General features: G+C 39.3%; 1 protein-coding gene and 1 non-coding gene across 3 annotated transcripts in view; both read left to right on the top strand.

Moving 5' to 3' along the window:
- Positions 1-260: 260 nt before the first annotated feature.
- trnar-acg (transfer RNA arginine (anticodon ACG)) lies at positions 261-333 on the top strand. The gene has a single exon. It is a non-coding gene; the product is annotated as a tRNA-Arg (tRNA).
- Positions 334-2,639: 2,306 nt separating this feature from the next.
- fbxo31 (F-box protein 31) overlaps positions 2,640-19,672 on the top strand; it is a 23,619-nt gene continuing 6,586 nt past the window's right edge. Inside the window, exons 1-9 of one of the 2 annotated variants that reach the window (XM_053685995.1) lie at positions 2,640-3,229; positions 5,390-5,461; positions 10,557-10,643; positions 16,038-16,114; positions 16,246-16,413; positions 16,531-16,605; positions 16,703-16,812; positions 18,670-18,823; positions 19,321-19,652. In XM_053685995.1, the coding sequence (XP_053541970.1) occupies positions 2,806-3,229; positions 5,390-5,461; positions 10,557-10,643; positions 16,038-16,114; positions 16,246-16,413; positions 16,531-16,605; positions 16,703-16,812; positions 18,670-18,823; positions 19,321-19,652 (1,499 nt within the window). In that variant the 5' untranslated portion in view covers positions 2,640-2,805. The remainder of the gene's footprint in view (positions 3,230-5,389; positions 5,462-10,556; positions 10,644-16,037; positions 16,115-16,245; positions 16,414-16,530; positions 16,606-16,702; positions 16,813-18,669; positions 18,824-19,320; positions 19,653-19,672) is intronic. The other variant, XM_053685996.1, reaches the window with a different exon arrangement.

Here is a 19,672-nt window from a genome sequence, read left to right as displayed (position 1 = left end):
ACTGCAAACGTAAACACGAGTCTTGAAAAAAATCTACGTTGTTTAAAAAGATTTTCTGTTTCATGCGTCTCCGTAATTAACGTTAATGAACTAATACAGGTAGACTGAGGACATGTGAAGTCCTAACACATGCAAAGCCGACTGGAGTGATGAGGAGTGTTGTATAACTGAAACGAGCTCAACTAATTCAGTTACCACTATTAGCTGTGTCCCCTAGATTGACTGACTATGAGGGACCCGTTTCCCCATCGGTACCTATAGGGCCAGTGGCGCAATGGATAACGCGTCTGACTACGGATCAGAAGATTCTAGGTTCGACTCCTGGCTGGCTCGACTATTTTTCCACACCATCTGCTCCTCTTGGCAGCATCCAACAGTCAAACTGCTTTTCGTGCAAACCCAAGATAATATATTCATACACGACAGCACGATTAATAAAGATAATAAAGATGCCAGAATTTCAAAAAAGCCCCCTATTTTACAACGGCCTCTCAACAGCCCTTATTTGATTTTATTTTTTTTACAAATTACTTTTCTCATTATTTTGGATTGCTTACTACATGACGCGTTTATCAAATATTAGATTAATATAAAAAAACACACACACATAGATGAGAGCTAGTCAATTTTCACTAAAGAATTACCCAGCAAACCAAAACAATTTCCAAACCTCAGCATTTGGTTCCTCAGCAACTTTCCTGTAACATTATCTTATATGAGGTTCTTTAAAAAGGTCGAATTTATTATTTTTTATACAAATTAATATACCAAGTGCAGAAGGTCCTTTTACATTTACAACTTACAATAGATAGGCCATTGTTTAAATTATTCATCAACCAAAAAGGAATGTGGAACAATAAATATTCCATGTTACAAACTTAAGTTGTGTATTCTGCAAAGCCAGCAATAAATAATAATTCCAACCTAGCCGTCCCAGGTTTGTGCAAGGTTCCAGAGAGGTTCAAATTATTTAAAGGTTACCAGAACATTACTGGAACATTGCAGGACTACAAAAAGTACTGAGAAATTATACTTATGTGAAAACATACATAATATGTCAAAGTTTTACTCAATTAAAAGTGGAAGTATACAGCCAAATATGTACTCAAGTGAAAGTGAAAACACATTGCTAGGTTTACATGTACTCAAGTATTAAAATGTACAAAAAGTAAAAACTACATTTTATTATTTATCTAAAATTGTTAGAAGATGCCATTTTCCATTCTCAGTAAGTTGCCAGTACATAAGTGGCTGAGTTGACGAATTTTTGTCTTGTTCATTTTGTTTTACAATACTAAACAAGGTTTTTGTCTTTTATTGTTTTCCTGTGTAATTTTGCTACATACAAGTAGACTGGCAGCCCAAAAGTACACAAAGACATCTGGCATTCAGGATATGCTGCAGCCTGGAGAGGATATTATCAGTCATCAGTGGAAAATATACTAACAGATACTGGTGCAAGACTGATCATCCCGTCATTCTAAAATGGCATACGAATTCAGAAGGAAAAAAAAACAGTTTGCACAAATTCAAGTATTTCTTACAATACTAATGGAAAGTATGATTCCCAGGGTTAAGTCAAACCACATTTGGGCTTTTCCTGTAGCGCTTAGTATGTTTATTACTACCAATAAATATATAATATACCTTAATCATTTTTACAGTTACATTTACATAGTGCTTTTCTGGACACTCAAAGAGATTTATATTGTCTGGGGGATGGGGTGCAGAATCTCCTCAAACCACCACTAATGTGTAGCATCCACCTGGATGGTGCGATGGCAGCCATAGTGCACTAGAACACCCACCACACACTTAGTGGAGAGGAGGATGTAACCAATTCAGAGATGGGGATTATTAGGGGGCCATGATAGAAAAGGGCCAATGGGTTAATTTTGCCAGGAGTTATACCCCTAGTCTTTTCAAGAAGTGTCCTGGAACTTTTAATGACCACAGAGAGTCAGGACCTCGGTTTAACGTCTCATCTGAAAGATGTTTTTACAGTATAGTGTCCCAGTCACTACACTGAACCATTAGGCCTAATTTTCTCTCTCCTCTCTCTCTCATGAGATGCCTGACCATCCTAATACACAACGTCTGCTTGATGCCTCTTCACCTGAGAAGTTTGGTATGTGTATGCGATTGTGCCCTGCGATGGGTTGGTATCCTGTCCAGGGTGTCCCATGCCTTGTGCCCCGAGTTCCCTTGGGATGGACTCCAGGCTCCCCCACGACCCCATGTAGGATAAGAGGTATGGAAAATGGACGTACGGATTTATATTCACACTATCCAGTGCCACCCATAAGATGATGTGTTCCTTTTTGAGTCTGGTTCCTCTCAAGGTTTCTTCCTCATGTCTTCTCAGGGAGTTTTCCCTTGCCACCGTTGTCTCTGGCTGGGCTCATTAGGGATCAGTTTAAATCTATTTCTATGTCTGCTCATCTGTAAAGCTGCTTTGTGATAATGTCTATTGTTCAAAGGGCTACATAAAGAAAATTGAACTGAGCCGAAATTGAATTTTGGTCTGCACCCCTCGGTTTCTCCTCATGGCTCATATTTATAAGTAGCTCTCTGACCAATCAACGAGCTGCTTGTGAGTGCTAGGTTGATTCTGATAGCCAATCCTGACACAGGAGGCGGGGCCTGTGGAAATACAGCTGGGAAAGGAAACAAGTCAGCCGGAGTCACTCGTCGGTACGGGGAGTTAGTAGAGAGGGAACGCGGAATAAGCGGTCGCTCTGACAGCTGACGTAATGTAATGTAATGTAATGTAATGTAATGGTGGCCGGTTGGCGTTGAGCTCAGATGGCGGTGTGTGCCAGGCTATGTGGGGTGGGCCAGTCGCGGCGGTGCAGGCGGAGACAGAGACACGGCCAGCGCGAGCAGGAGAGCGACTCTGAGGTGGACATGGGCGAAGAAGAGGAGGAGGAGAAGATCGTGGTTAAAAGCAAAGCGCGTGCACTCAGCGCTTGTCCTAAAGGCCGTGGCTCCGTGTGCGACGAGGCCTCGGCCAATCGCAGTGTCGCGGGCTTGGAGAATGAAGAGGACACGGCCTGGACTGCAGCAGCGCCTCCTCAACCCCGATCTCTCCTAGATTTACCGCCCGAGCTTCTGGTAGAGATCTTCTCCTCTCTGCCCGGCACGGCGCTGCCCAACCTGGCCCTGGTGTGCAAGAAATTCCGGCAGATCCTCAGCACTGAGACTATATGGAGAAGACGCTGTGTAGAGGGTAAACAACGCATATGTTCTTCGGACCATATATATAAAGGCTGAGACATTGACCGCTCAGTTAAATATTATGTGACGTTGTTTATGAAAGAGTTTTGATCCAGGTCTGACTTTTTCCCTCAGTGGCCTATCTGTCTGCTATCTTATTAGCTGTCAACAGTTTCAATATAAATATCATTTTACTGAGACTGATCAAAGATCGGCGTTTGTTACGATTGTTTACGATTTGTTTTAGGACAGAAAATATTCCCCTTTTGGATATTGACACAGGGTAATAAAGATTATGCGAAACATTAATGGCACCCTTTGATCGGGGTTGCCAGTTCTGTGTCCCAAAACCTGTTCACTGGCATTTAAACCAGCTTGGTTTTCAATAAACAATCTCACAATCTGAAACCACTCCAAAATCATGACCACCATTGCTAAATATATTGTAATATTTACAAACTAACATCCCAAAACACGTTTTTAAATAAATAGTAGTAAAACCAACAAGGATATTTATGCAGTAGATACATTGATCTTTAGTAGTCACTATATCCTGGACAGGGTCACGGTGGAACTGAAGCTCACTGGGCGTGAGGCCGATGCACCATGCAAACACATATACACACACACATACATACATACATTCCCACAGTCATTCACATGTAGGGGAAATGTACAGTACCATAGCCAGTCCACATACTGGCATGTTTTTGGGAGGTGGGAGGAAACCTGAGAACCCAGACGAAACACTTGTGGACACGGGGAGAACATGCAAAACTCCACACACAGTAACCCAAGTTGGGGATCAAACCCTAGAGCTGTGAGGCAGCAATACTACCTTCTGTATAAACGTGCCGCACTTGGATAGTATATGTTATTTATATTTCATATACCTTTACTATAGTTACAATTCTTTATTTCAATTCATATGTCAGTATAGTTAATTTACCTTAAATTGAATTACTCCATTTGAATCACAACCACAGTCCACATACATGGATGATAGACAGTGCATATACTGTTTACGTTAGAAACAACATACCAGCTTACCCAATTGGCTTGCAAAAAAATTAGCAAGAAAACAGAAGACCTGGCAACCCTTAACCAGACAAGCACAGCATAAAGCATACTTAAAACTATAGTGCATAGGATTTTTCTTTTATTAAATATTAAAATGTGTCTATATATTATGGAGTCAGGGGATCAAAATTATGTTCCTGAGCTGCTGTGAGTCGCCCTGACAGTCATGTAAGAGTAATGATAATAATCAGTACTATGTCAGGAATGTAGGGTCAGAATTGAAAGGAAATGTGTGCACGTTCATAATTTGCCAGCTTAGATATGTCAAATATCACCATGTCTCTGCTTCAGGCACAAAAGTAGTCAGAGTACATGGTGACAGAGGGAGCCAGCAGCCAATCAGGGAAGAGTAAGAGTGTGATAATGTAAACCAAACAATTATTAAATTATTTAATACTTGGTTATATTGGACGAGAGTGAGTCGTCTGGCGTGTCTGTTCATCTTGATGTGTAACCTGTGTTTGTTGGTCTGTGTTTTGACTAATTCCTTATGTTTTAGACAGGCTCGAGAACAGAATAAACAATTTGGGCACACATTGGAAGTGATCAGATATGATAGTTTTGTTCTCTACACTTTTAGCTAGCTAGGGTTAATGGGCTAGTTCATGTGTATTGGCCTTGTAGGTACATGGAGCCATCATTGATAGACAGCTAGATAGATAGACAGCAGCACATTGTGAGATTATAGCAGATCAACCGACAGGTTTTCAAGTTGCACCTACTACTAATTGTAGTAACTATAACTGTCACACTGATGTGCTCTGCTCAATATAGCTATTATATTCTTCTGTACGACTGAGGAGATGACAGCATTTATTTATATCCTCAGAGTTACTAACACTTTGGCCATGTCCCAAACTAATACTACCATACACCTTTACTGTTACTACACATTATTAATACTGCGTTGTGTGCATTATGCAGTTTGGCATGCAGCCTAGAATTTTCTCCGCATGTGCACACAGTCGGGTTACAAAATCTGCAAGTAGCTTGCAATAGCACTTTAATTACAAATTAATATGTATTACATATGTATTACTCTACACATATGAACCTAAGTATTGTGTTTCCCTTTTGTTAATCTCTTCTTCAGAGTTTGGCATGAAGGATGACCTGCGGAAGATGGAGGTAGCGGGGATGTCCAGCCGGGAGCTTTATGTCAAACGTAAGGATACTCATATTGCCAGATATTTCAAATCAAAGTAGCAAACTGGATTTAAACAATCGCCTGCATTCACTTGAAATTAAATGAATTAATTTCAAAAGTAATTAATAAAAAAAAAAAAATCATGCCGTTGCCATGATTTAGAAAAATATCCTCATGAACCTTACGAAGTAGGTTAGAACCCTTCCAGAAATCAGCAAATATATTATAATGTGTCCGAGGGATTATTTGATATTATTCAGGCTTCTGTGATATTATTGTGAAAATGACTGACAGACAATACATTGTACAGCTTTACTATACATTAACTGACTTTTGGACTTCTACATATAAAGTCCCAATGGCTACGTTTACATGCCCATCAATATTCCGATATTATTCAGAATTTTGCCATATTTGAATTAGTATTGATTCTTGTAAACGTTGCTATCCAATTGACTGATTCAGATTAAGACAGTATTCTGATTCCCCAAAGTCTGATTCCTACCCCTGGAATATACCTGTTTTAGTCAGAAATTTGTTGCATGTAAACACCTTATTCACAAAATGCACTGAAAGGAGATTATATGGATTTTGCTACTTAGCCATACTTACAACAACCATGTATACAGGAATTTTTGATGCTATACGCATATATACATAGTATTCAGAATATGGCTGCAACCCGCATATAGACCTTAAACAGAATTTGATGTGCATGTAAACTTAGTCAATGTCTATAAGGTTTAGAATATGTTGAATTTGGTTTTAACCCAAACAAATCTGTGTAATCGAACTGAATGTATGATGTAGCTTCCATTCAGCATCCACCCTGTAGGCTTCTTGCTTCTTCTTGCATGGTAAAAGCTTTCAGTTTCATCTAGACCAGGGGTCGGGAACCTATGGCTCTTTCAGTGATTACCTATGGCTCAATGGCAGAAAAAAACTCAACAAAAAACCAACAATCACAAATCATGAAAGCTATTATGACAATTCAATTTAAACTCTATATATGACACTTTAAAATATTACATAATTCATAATCGATTCTTGTTTGTTATGTATACACAAACCAATCGTGATGTGGCACAACAGGCACAAATATCATTGGACAGTGTGGAGCAGAGCGGTAATTTCCTTCCCTAATTCATAAATTGGTTGAAAACTACATAGCCAGTCTGTTTTCAGTTATTTAAGGTGAAATGTCTAAAAGGAAAAAAAAAAAGAGGACGGGTATCGTTATTTCCAGTCCGAACAGATGATTTTGCATATTTGGAAGTTGCATTAATGGTAAGTCATTTTCAATTTACTTTTACTTACGTACTGCATCTTGCATTGATTTACTTTTTGATGAAACTATCATAGTTGATGAAATGAAATCCAAGTTCCACCAAGTTGGGGGCAGCTGTGGCTCAGGTGGTAGAGCGGGTTGTTAGTTAGTTAGTTAGTTACAGTTACGGAGATTAATTGTCCACTAAACGTTGCGTTGGCGGTTCGATTCCCGGCCCACATGCCTCTATATGCTTGCACTCATTTATTAATGGCCTTCTGCTGCACTCTAATGTTTATGCTGCGGTGTCCACACCTAATGGCCTTTAACTGCATCAACACAGGCTGTCCTTGAGCATGTATGATTAAGGCCTACTTTACTTTTTATGTTTTGAGGATTTGTTATTGGCTGTGTTTGTATATCTTTATATATAGAGTCAGGCTGCAACAACTAATCGATAATTAAAATAATCGACAACGAATTTCATTATGGATTAGTTGGGCCTGTGACGTCACTGTGGATAACCCTGTCAGTGACTTCACTTCACAATGGTGGAAAATGCATTTCTATGAATAAAACACATCTGAGAAACAGCAGAGGTCACAGAGTGAGCTGTTGCTGGGAAAAGTGCATGATCTGTGTATAATAAGTCTGTGAAAACTCTTCCCTTTCCAAATTAATGTCTCTAGCTCTGTGACTCCTTTCTGGTTTGATGAGCTTCCTTCAACTAAATAATTTATATATCACATGAGATTGCACAAGCCACAACAGAGGATCTGCACCAGAAGCTGCAGTGGTTTTTGTAAACACAATTCACTGAATGCTGACCTGTTTTTGTATGTTTATTGGCTTTGCTGCAGTATGTTTTTTAGTTTAGTTTGCTGAAATACTTGGGTGTGCAATTGGGCCTCATGCCATCAGTTGATGACCCCTATATTAAGGTACCGTGCATCATTATGCCCACACGATTACAGTGCTGTGAAAAAGTATTTGCCTCCATCCTGATTTCTTCTGTTTTTGTGTATATCTCATACTAAATTGTTTCAGAAATTAAAACAAAAACATAAAACAAAGGCAACCTTAGTAAACAAAACTACAGTTTTTAAATGATGTTATTTACTGAAGCAAAAAAGTTATCCAATACAAACTGGGCTTGTGTGAAAATGTATTTGTCCCCGTAATTACTAATACTTCAAATCTATGAAACTGCATTCATAATGGGGTTCAGCTGGACTAGACGCAACCAGGTCTGATTACTGCAAGCCCTGTTTAATCAAATCAATACTTAAATAGAACTTTTTCAACAGCATGAAGTTGGTTAAAAGGTCTTACCCAGTAACACACTATGCCAAAATTGAAGGGAAGTCCAGAAATGATGAGGAAGAAGGTGATTGAAATAGATCAGTGTGGGAAGGGTTACAAAGCTATTTCAAAGGCTCTGGGGCTCCAAAGAACCACAGTGAGAGCCATTATCTCCAAATGGAAAAACTCAGCACAGTAGAGAACCTAGGGCTGGAAGATAAAATGGTATCTGTATTTATCAATGCTCAATAAAATGTAAACAGACATGAAGTTTGGTTGCATGAACAACCCTCAAGCATGCGCCATCCCTGGATCATAAACAGCCTTTCATATGCCTTGATAAAGGAGTGTGGTACGAGAGACATGCAAACAGCCGATAACAAGTTGCGTATCTGGGGGTTTCGGTTGCGTCATCGGCACGTGATATCAGAACATATGAACACATACGGAAATGAGTTTAGTGCCTGCTGAGGAGATTTCTTTTTGTCTGACCAACATCAGAACAGCATTGTATGTAAGCTTTGCAAAAAGACCCCGTCCCGGCCAAGTATGGAAACACAAGTTGTGAGACTTGTAGTGCGCATGCGCAGTGTTCCTCGCATGTACAATGCGTATGTCTCTGAACAGTGGGCAAGGAAGAAATGTGACATTTTACTGCTTTTTGTGTTTTCTGTTAAAATGTCGGCTCTGGGGAGGACAGTGAGCATCCTCAGAGCAGGAGCTGGACTCGTCAGACGTGGACTTCAGCATAGTGTTATCCGGAAGTTAAAGTGTAAGTTTTATACGAGTCTAGGCTAATTATGCTAACAGGCTGAGCACAAACCAGAGCACCAGGAGTCACATTCTGCTCTATAATGCGATGTTGATCTCCCTTAAAGTTTGCCTTTTACATTGCACACATTTTGTAACATTTCATGTATTAAGTTCAACAGTTAATTTAACACTTATTTATTTAATCTTCATATAAGATATAAGTAGATATTTAAATTCTATTTTGTTTTTGACTGTTAAAACTAAAATTATTTGTTGTTTGCCTTAATAAAGTGGGTAAATAAAAAATACAGTGGTTAAATTCAAACCTTTTTTCTACTGGTCTTTGTTTAAAAAAAAGAAAAAAAAATCAATAATTATCGATACCGAATGATATGAAACATATATCATGATAAATTTTTTTAGCTGTATCGCCCAGCCCTAAGTGATCCTTCCCAGAACTGGCCGACCTTCCAAAATTCCTCCAAGAGCACAGCAACTACTTATCCAGGAAGTCACAAAAGAGCCAAGGACAGCATCAAAGGACCTACAGGCCTCTCTTGCATCAATAAAGGTCACTGTTCATGACTCCACTATCAGAAAGACACTGGACAAATATGGCATCCATGGAATAGTAGCGAGGCGAAAACCATTGCTAACCCAGAAGAAAATTAAGGCTCATCTGAATTTTGCCAAAACACACCTTGATGATCCTCAAAACTTTTGGGAGAATTTTCTGTGGATTAATGAGTCGAAACTGGAACTGTTTGGAAGACAGGCGTCCCATTACATCTGGCATAAACCAAACACAGAATTCCTCAAAAAGAAGATCATGCGTACGGTCAAGCATGGTGGTAGTTGTGTGGGGATGCCTTGCTGCTTCAAGGCCTGGGCAACTTGCAATAATAAATTGAATTTGACAATGATCCAAAGCATATGAGTAAGTCCTAGTCCTAGAAGTAAGTAAAAGACTAATCTCCAGTAATCAAAAGCATTTGGTTGCAGTTATTTCTGCTAAAGGTGGCACAGGCAGATTTTAAATTTGGGGATAGGTGCTGGATAATTTATTTTTTGCTTCAATAATAATAAAAAAAGACGGTGTAGTGCGTTTATTCCGTTTGCCTTTGTTTTATGGTGTATTTATTTTGAAGATCTAAAACTAGATCTAAATCTATTTAGTATGAGATATACACAAAAACAGACCAAATCAGTATGGGGTAAATACTTTTTCACTGGACTGTATCTTCATAATGCATAACCATAAATTATTTCCCTATGAAAATAGTCCTGTCTCTAAAATACAATTATTGCAAATTTAAAGATGAATTTACAAATGGTTTTGTAAGCATGCTGCAAAAATGTATTTCACATAAACTTCAGTTACCCTTAGACTGTTATTACAAGCACATTTTAAGGAAAATGGATTTCTTTTCTCAGTACAGAGAAACGTCAAGTCCTGTCTGTTGTAATCACATGTGCACTACAGATGTAAAACTAAATATAACTATAATAAAAATAAATAATAAGAAGAAAAATAATCATTCCTTTGAATCTTTTCTAGTTATTTCATATCATGTACTAAAGAGGCATGCTTCATACAGTATACTCTGTTTCCTTTTGAGTCTTTCAAAATACACACACACACACACGCACACACACACGCACACACACACGCACACACACACACACACACACACACACACACACAGTGTGCAGCTTGCATCAGTGGTCAGCTCTTGTCCTCTTTTTGCTTTTTACCTCTCCTGTCCTCTTCTGGTCGGTCCACATGTCCAGGTGTGAACCCTAGGGTGAAGTCGGGGCGTTTTATGAAGCTCCTGCCCGATTATGAGCACATGGACTACCGGGACGTGTACACACACTGTATGTACTGCTAGGTGTGAGCATTGAATGTGGTGGTTCATCAGGATGTGCTTTGGTACAAAGTGGTCTTGTAGAGGCTGCCCTTTGCTGCTGTTCTGGGATCTGTTTGATTGAGGGTTACAAGCTGAGGGGGAGAGCGGCGATGTTATATCAGCATAAAAGGGCATCTTTTACCTGGTATCTGGCATGCCTGTGTCCTGCATGTGTGAGTATATGACACACACTGGCCTGCAGAACCTAACCTGATGAAGTGGTGTGAAGTGGTTCTTTTAGTAATAACTCCTGCTTGTATCCACACTGTCTACTTCCTGAGTGAAAATTAACAGGTTAATAGTGGTTAAGTCCTTTTAACTGAATTAAATGACTATTTCTACTGTTTGCAGTAACACATATCTGGATACACATACACTGTACTGAAACAGAGCACCAGAAAACTACATACAATGGTGCTTGAAAGTTTGTGTACCCTTTAGGATTTTCTGTATATCTGTATAAATATCACTTAAAACATCAAGTTTTCACACAAGTCCTAAAAGTAGACAAAGAGAACCCAATTAAAGAAATGAGACTCATATTATATTTGGGTCATTTATTTATTAAGGAAAATATCCAAGAATAAATATCTGTGAGTGGCCAAAGTATGTGAACCTCTAAAATCCATCCATCCATCTTCTATACTGCTTTATCCTTTTCAGGGCCACAGGGAACCTGGAGCCTATCCCAGGGAGCATGGGGCACAAGGTGGGGAACACCCTGGACAGGGTGCCAATCCATCGCAGGGCACAATCACATACACACTCACACTACAGACACTTTTTACATGCCAATCAGCCTACCATGCATGTCTTTGGACTGGGTTTCCCAGAGGGAACCCCTGCAGCACGGGGAGACCATGCAAACTCCACACACACAGGGCCTCGACTCGGGAATCAAACCCCCGACCCTGGAGGTGTGAGGCGAATGTGCTAACCACTAAGCCACCGGTAACCTCTAATATTAGCAGAAATTAGAGTCAGTCATCAATGGGATGACAATCAGATGTGAGTGAGCACCCTGTTTTGTTTATATAAGAGGGATCTATCAAAGTCTGATCTTCACAACACATGTTTGTGGAAGTATATCATGGCATGGACAAAGGAGGACATTAGAAATATAGTTGTTGATGCTCCACAGGCTGGAAAAAGTTACAAAACTGTCTCTAAAGAGTCTGGACTTCACCAATCCACAGTCGGACAGATTGTATACAGATGGAGGAAATTCAAGACCATTATTACCCTCCTCAGGAATGTTCGACCAACAAAGTAGTGTAGTAGTCCATGAGGTCACAAAGGAACCCAGGGTAACTTCTAAACAACTAAAGGCCTCTCTCACATTGGCTAATGTTAATGTTCATTAGTCCACCATCAGGAGAACATTGAACAACAGTGGTGTGCATGGCAGGATTGCAAGGAGAAAGCCACTGCTCTACAAAAAGAACATTGCTGCCCCTCTGCAGTTTGCTAAAGATCACTCGGACAAGCCAGAAGGATACTGGAAAAATGTTTTGTGGATAGACAAGACCAAAATAGAATTTTAGGTTTAAATGAGAAGGCTTATGTGTGGAGAAAGGAAAGCCCTGCATTCCAGCGTAAGAACCTTCTCCCATCTGTGAAACATGCTGGTGGTAGTATCATGGTTTGTCTGTTTTGCTGCATTTGGGACACGATGGCTTGACATCTGTGATGGAACAGTGAATTCTGAATTATACCAGTGAAGTCTAAAGGAAAATGTCAGGATATCTGTCCATGAACTGAATCTTAAGAGAAAGCGGGTCATGCAGCAAGACAACAACCCTAAGCACAGAAGTCATTCTAGCAAAGAATGGTTAAAGAATAAGGTTAATGTTTTGGAATGGTCAAGCCAAAGTCCTAAACCTTAACACAATAGAAATGTTGTGGAAGGACCTGAAGCAAACAGTTCATGTGAGAAACCCACCAACATCCCAGAGTCAAAGCTGTTCTGTACTGAAGAATGGGCTAAAATTCCTCCAGGCTGATGTGCAGGACTGATCAACAGTTACCAGAAACATTTCGTTGCAGTTATTGGTTCACAAAGGGATCACACCGGATACTGAAAGCAAAGGTTCACATACTTTTGCCACTCACAGATATGTAATATCGGATAATGTTCCACAATAAATAAATGACCAAGTATAATATTTTTATCTCATTTGTTTAATTGGTTCTCTTTATCAATTTTAAGACATGTGAATATCTGATGATGTTTTAGGTAGGTATGCACCGAAATGAAAATTCTTGGCTGAAGCCGAATATAATGAAAAACTTGGCCGAATACCGGACATGTTTTATCACGTTTTTTCATTTATTTTGCCATTTTTTTCACCATTGCATAAATTAAATAGTCAAAATGTGATTTTTACTATTTTGTCTTGCTTTTCAAAGAAAAAAATCAATTGCAAACAATTTCTAAATATTTATTTAACACTGAACATTTTTTTCATTCCAGAAGGCATAGGCTACCAACAAGGCACAATATAACTTTAAATGAATAAATTAGTAAAATAAAAATATTTTGATGTGATCATCTTTGAGCCCCCCTTGAATAGCCTATGTTGGGCCTGTAACTGACTGCTGAAAAAATGGAACACTCTGTAGCCTACAACAAAAAAGAGCATTAAAAAGTGCATTGACAAGAGTGCAAAAAATGGTTATATTCAGTTATATACGGCTGATTATATTGGGGATATATACCGCTCGCGTCCCTGTACACCTCGCAGACTATTATAGTAGATATAGTATAGTTAGATACGTTGATAATGTTATGTTCCTTGATAGATTTAGTTAGTTTAAACTATAGATCAGTTTATTTAGTCCCCGCTGGTTTTTCTGCTCCCAGTCCATAGTACTAGTTCGTGTTTCTTGTTTTGTGTTTTGACCCTGTTTTCTGTGACCGCAACTCTGATTCCTTCTTTGCCCCGTTTATGCCTGTTTGTCGATTGCCCAACCCTTTGCCTGTCTTGACTACATTTTTTGGATTACGATTTGGATTCGTCTGCCTGCCCTTAAATAAATACGTCTTTACTTGCTTCCGTACTCTACTCCCTTACGTCTTGCAATGTGACAGAATACTCCGGAACAGAAACAAAATATATGCATGTGTCCACAGTAAACAATGTCACGGTTGTCAACATCCGAAGAGCATGTGCTCGCTGGCCACTCGTGCACGTAGCTCGTGTATGTGTGCGCCCCCTCATCTCTCCGAGTGCGCTGCCAGAAGTGGAGGTCGTGAAATTCGCGCGTCTGACTCTGGTTGCTAGGCTATTTGAACGCGTCATCAAACACGTCATTGTTCGGTCAAATTTATTTGGCCTTTTCACTTATTCGGGCCAAACACCGTAAGTGGTTTTTTTTTTTTTTTTTTTTTTTTTTTTTTTTTTGCTATTTTTGGCCGAATAATTTTGGTTGCTGAACATTCGGTGCATCCATAGTTTTAGGTCATATTTATACAGCTATATAGAACATTTTAAAGGGTTCACAAACTTTCAGGCACCACTGTACAACGATCAGCCATAACATTAAAACTAGAGATTGACCGATAATCGGTTTTCCCGATATTTAAGTATTTTTCCGTAATCGGATATCGGTTTTGTAAAATCGGATCTACCTATAAATGGCGCCATCTTGTGGGCGTTTGGAGAATTGAGCGCAGGACCACGATTGCGGCACTGAATTTGAGAGACGAGTCAACAAAGGTGTGCGCAGGTAAAATATAATTGCTTTATTTAACATAACAGCCATTAATGCACAAATAAGATGTGTTACATAAATGCTTGATATATAGTTTAAGCAGCTTGGCCCTAAGAAATAGAGACAAACTCATGGAGTCAAGTAATCTGTTTACCTCATCAAAGCTTTTATTTAAAAAAAGACACTTTAGTAATAGTGCACTTTATTTAAATTTTTTTTGCATGCTTTCAGACCCCTTTATTTATTGGTGTATAAATAAGAGTTTTTTTTGTTTTGTTTTGTATGCAAGGAGGAAGTGAAAAGGACAAAATTGTTATAAATAAAACGATTTGTTCAGTTCAGTGGTGTTGTTATCATTGTGTCAAAAGCAGAAGTAAAACAATAAATATCAGTTCTGCATATCGGTTAACGGGCAAATAAACATGAAAATAATCGGTATCGGTTATAAAAAAAATGAATATCGGATAATCTCTAACTAAAACCACCCACCTAATATTGTGTAGGTCCCCCTTGTGCCACCAAAACTGTTCTGACCCATCTATGCACAGACTCCACAAGATCTCTAAAGGTGTGCTGTGATATCTTGGATATAACCAAGATGTTACCAGCAGATCCTTTAAGTCCTGTAAGTAGTGAGTTTGGGCCTCCATGGATCTGACTTTTTTGTTCAGCACACCCCACAGATGCTTGATCGGATTGAGATCTGGGGAATTTGCCCAGGCTAAATCAACACCTTGAACTCTTTGTCATGTTCCTCAAGTCATTCCTGAACATTTTTTCCAGTGTGGCAAGGCTGCATTATCCTGCTAAAAGATCCCACTGCGATTAGGGAATACTGTTGCCATAGAAGGGTGTATTTGGTCTGCATCAATATTTAAGTAAGTGGTACATGTCAAAGTAACATCCACATGAATCCCACATGAATTGCTCCATGGTCCAGTTCAGATGCTCACATGCTCATTGTAGGCCCTTTTGGCAGTGGACAGGGGGCCAGCATGGGCACTCTGACTGGTCTGCAACTACGCAGCACCATACACAACAAGCTGTGATGCACTGTGTTCTGACAACTTTCTATCATAGCCAGCATTATAATTTTCAGCAATTTGTGCTATAGAAGCTCTTCTGTGGGATCGCACTAGACAGGCTAGCCTTCACTCCCCACGCATATCATTGAGCCTTGGGCGCCCATGGCCCTGTTCCCCAGTTGTCCTTCTTTGGACTACTTTTAGTAGGTACTAACCACTGCATACCAGGAACACCTCATAAGTCCTGCTATTTTGGAGATGTTCTAACCCAGTCATCTAGCCATCACAATTTAGCTCTTGTGAGTGTGGCTCAGATCGTTACGCTTGACCATTTTTCCTGCCTCCAACACATCAACTTCAAGAAGTGACTATTCGCTTGTAGAATATATCCCACCCCTTGACAGGTGCCATTGTAACAAGATAATCAATTTTATTCACTTCACCTGTCAATGGTTTTAATGTTATGGCTGATTGGTGTATGTAGCTATGCACCGTGCTTTAATGCCCTGCAATAATTTTTTCCTCTTTTTTCAATCTACATTGATTTGCTGCTGTTGCATGACATTTGGCACTCCTCTCTGTAACTTCTATTTCTAAGTGTGTATCTTGCTTTTGTGTTGTAGTGCTCCATCCATACAGATATATTTTGGGTCTCTGGCAGCCAGACATAGGCCCCTATGGAGGTCTGCTAAATGTAGTGGTAAGTCTCATCATTGTCACATGAATGCACTTAACACTTAATCATCCACCTCCTATTTTTACACTGTTAGTATGTCACTGTGAAATAATTTCACTCATGAGCCTGCTGTGTTCTGTAATTGGCCTGGCTAGGTGGATGGATTGTTTATCATTGGCTGGATGTATCTGCCGCCCCATGATCCACGAGTGGAGGATCCCATGCGTCGACGTCCTCTTTTCCGAATCCACATGTGGGAGCGTAACAAAGCCACTGTGGAGTGCATGTACGGCCACAAGGGGCCTCACAAAGGCGACATTCAGGTTAGTTTACATTATATTCAACAGTAAAGCAAGTTCAATTATTTTCTTTTAACTACTATTCTAAAGATGAAGAGAATATGGAATAATGATGTGACTTGCTGTGCTTGTGGTTTGCAGACAGTAAAAAATGATGAGTTCTCTACCAAATGCAACCAAACAGATCACCATCGAATGCCAGGGGGAAGACAAGAGGTAGGGGACCAACCAGCCATACCCTCTCAGAGGGTAGAATTTTAGGCTGTGAAGAGAAAATTTTAATTGTGTGTGTGTGTTTGTGTGCACTGTGCAGGAGTTCCGTACATGGCTGGAGGAGGAATGGGGACGGACACTAGAGGATATTTTTCATGAACACATGCAGGAGTTGATTCTCATGAAGTTTATCTACACCAGCCAATATGAGTAAGTGGGCTACAATCATGTGCAAAAATAAGTCCACTCCATAGAAATTGTTGTTTTTTTTACATATTTGGACAAGCAAACATTTGATCATTTTTGAAACAGTGCCAATTAATAAAGTTTATATACTTGAACAAAACCATAAGGAAACAGTTTTTTCAATCATTTATTCAACAGAAATATCAATAGATGTGATATTCTTCTGTGGAAAAAGTAAGTACACCCTTGGAATCAGAAGTTAGTATTGCCCCCTTTAGCAGAAATAAGTTCTTGTAAGTATTTTGCATAATTGTCCACCAGCCTTGCTGGAATTTTTGACCATTCTTTCTTGCAATAACTCTTTAGATCTTGGCACGATGACACCACATAGCTCAATAACAAAGGGAACTCTAGACACTAGACGTGAGAGGTTTAAATAACACCTGCACTCCCTCAACAGGTTCTAATCACTGGCACCCAATCTTGAACACCTGATTCTAATTTTATGGATTTGAAGGTATGATAAATTCAGGGGTGTACTTTCTTTTTCCCTGTGTCGGCTTTGTTTTTTTGTTAAATTAAATTGTGAAAATTACTACAAAATGTCAGTTATGTCATTTGACAGTGTATTAGCTTTATTAATTAGTTCTGTTTTAAAGCTGATCAAATGTTTGCTTGTCCAAATATGTTTTTAAAAAATCCAACAATTTCTCTGGGGTGTACTTATTTTTTTTTCCACATGACTGTATAGTTACCTTCAACTAAAATATCAACTGTATCATAATTAACTTTCACATACTAGTAGCACTTTGTGTTTCTTTGACCTGGTTTAAATACAAGCAGTTATTCAAAACAAGCAATTAGTCAACAAGTATGATGTACGACAAAGCTAATTTATAATAACTAAAACTATAATTGTAGCCCTGTTGCCTGTCCATTCTGTCTTTGAAGAAACAAAGGGTGCCAATATTAATGGAGGGAACTGTGTGTGTGTGTGTGTGTGTGTGTGTGTGTGTGTGTAACACAAACTGAGTGTTACAAATATAAACCTCAGACTAAAATTTACATTTACATTAACACCATATAATATATATATATATATATATATATATATATATATATATATATATATATATATATATATATATATATAAATGGACAAACAGTGGTGTTAATGTACGTGTAAATTTTATTTTAAACACATGAAAAAAAAAATAGTACTGGAAGTTTGTCTCCGATTAATTGAAAAAATAATCCTTAGTTGCAGCCCTACAAAATTATCCTAAAGAAGAATGTCTGTCTTTAGCCCATAAGTTAAAACTCAAGCGCAACTGGATTATGCAGCAAGACAATGATCCAAAGCCTAGGAATAAGTCCACCTCTGAATAGCTCAACAAAAGCAAAATTCAAGTTTTGGAGTGGCCTAGTCAAAGCCCTGACTTGAACCAATTGAAATGCTTGAACCAAGTTCATGCTCGAAAACCCTAAAGTGTGGCTGAACTAAAGCAGTTCTGCAAAGAAGAGTGGACTACCATTCCTCCACAGCGCTGTGAAAGACTGATCTACAGTTATCGGAAGCATTTGGTTGCAGTTATTGCTGCAAAAGGTGGCACAACCAGATTTTAAGTTTAAGGAGACAGTTAGTTTTTTACTAAGGTGATAGGTGTTGGATAACATTTTTTGCTTCAATAAAAAAATAAAATAATGAGAACTGTATTGTGTGTTTACTCAGGTTGCCTTTGCTTAGGTTGTATTTCGGTTGAAGATCTAAAAATATTTAGTATGATTATTGCTATACACAAAAACAGAAGAAATCAGACAAATATTTTTTCACAGCACTGTATATCGAGTGTGTGAGTTTATCTTTTTGTGTGTTTACAGTAATTGCCTGACGTATCGGCGGATCTACTTGCCCCCGTGCCTCCCTTCAGACCTGCTGCAGCCGGGCCTCTTTAAAGGTACATACGGCAGCCACGGCCTGGAGATCATTATGCTGAGCTTCCACGGCTCTCGGGCCAAAGCCACCAAACTTACAGTAAGTTGCTGAACTTTATCACTCTGGTTGTGTAGATTTACTCATCTGAAGTCTCTTTCTACTTGTCTTTTATTATTTCTTAAATTTATTCTAAAGTTTGGGTCAGTGCTCCAGTTTAGATTGGATTTCTATTTTTATTTAAGCTACTTTAATCGTAGTGTTTTTCGACATGAAACCCAGCTCCGTTCAGTGTAGGTCTTTGCCACAGTTATCAGCATTATGTAGATACTTGAGCAGCATGTGGGCACCATGATGTATCAGATGCTTTTTCCATATGACTGTCATGGTGCGGAAAAAGGCATGTCATCACGAATATGTCTCTAGAGCTCTGTAGCTGCTGGTACACTTTGATCATGAGAGCAATAAGGATCGAAACAGTGCAATGTGTTACAAGCATGCCGAGGCATCTGATAGTGTAATCCGAAATGTAATTGGGCACTGTATAGTGTGGTATACTATGGAAATGAAAGTTTGACTTATCACTGTTTGCTTCTCAGGGTGACCCTAATGTACCAGCGGGTCAGCTGACCTTAGACATAGACCTGAGTCGGCCAGTGCAGCTGCCTGACTTGGAGCACCAGCAAAATATCGAGGAGCTTTCTCGCTTGGTTATAGGGGTACATGAAGAGATTCAAAGAGGTGCCACAGGTACAGTTGCCCCCACAGTGGGTACTTCAGGGGCAGAGGGCTCTGATGCTGACCCTGGCTCTGGAGCTGAGGATGCATGCAGTGCTGGAGCTTCTAGCAGACAGGATGAACCTCAGCCCTTTGTCCTGCCTTTAGGGGTCATGGCCCGCAATGAGGTGTACCCACGATCATGCAAGATATGGTAAGTAGCATTTGTGTCTT

The sequence above is a fragment of the Ictalurus punctatus genome, chromosome 14, assembly GCF_001660625.3.
Source record: "Ictalurus punctatus breed USDA103 chromosome 14, Coco_2.0, whole genome shotgun sequence".
In the NCBI taxonomy this organism is placed as follows: Eukaryota; Metazoa; Chordata; class Actinopteri; order Siluriformes; family Ictaluridae; genus Ictalurus; species Ictalurus punctatus.
This window is presented reverse-complemented; position numbering and strand designations above follow the sequence as displayed.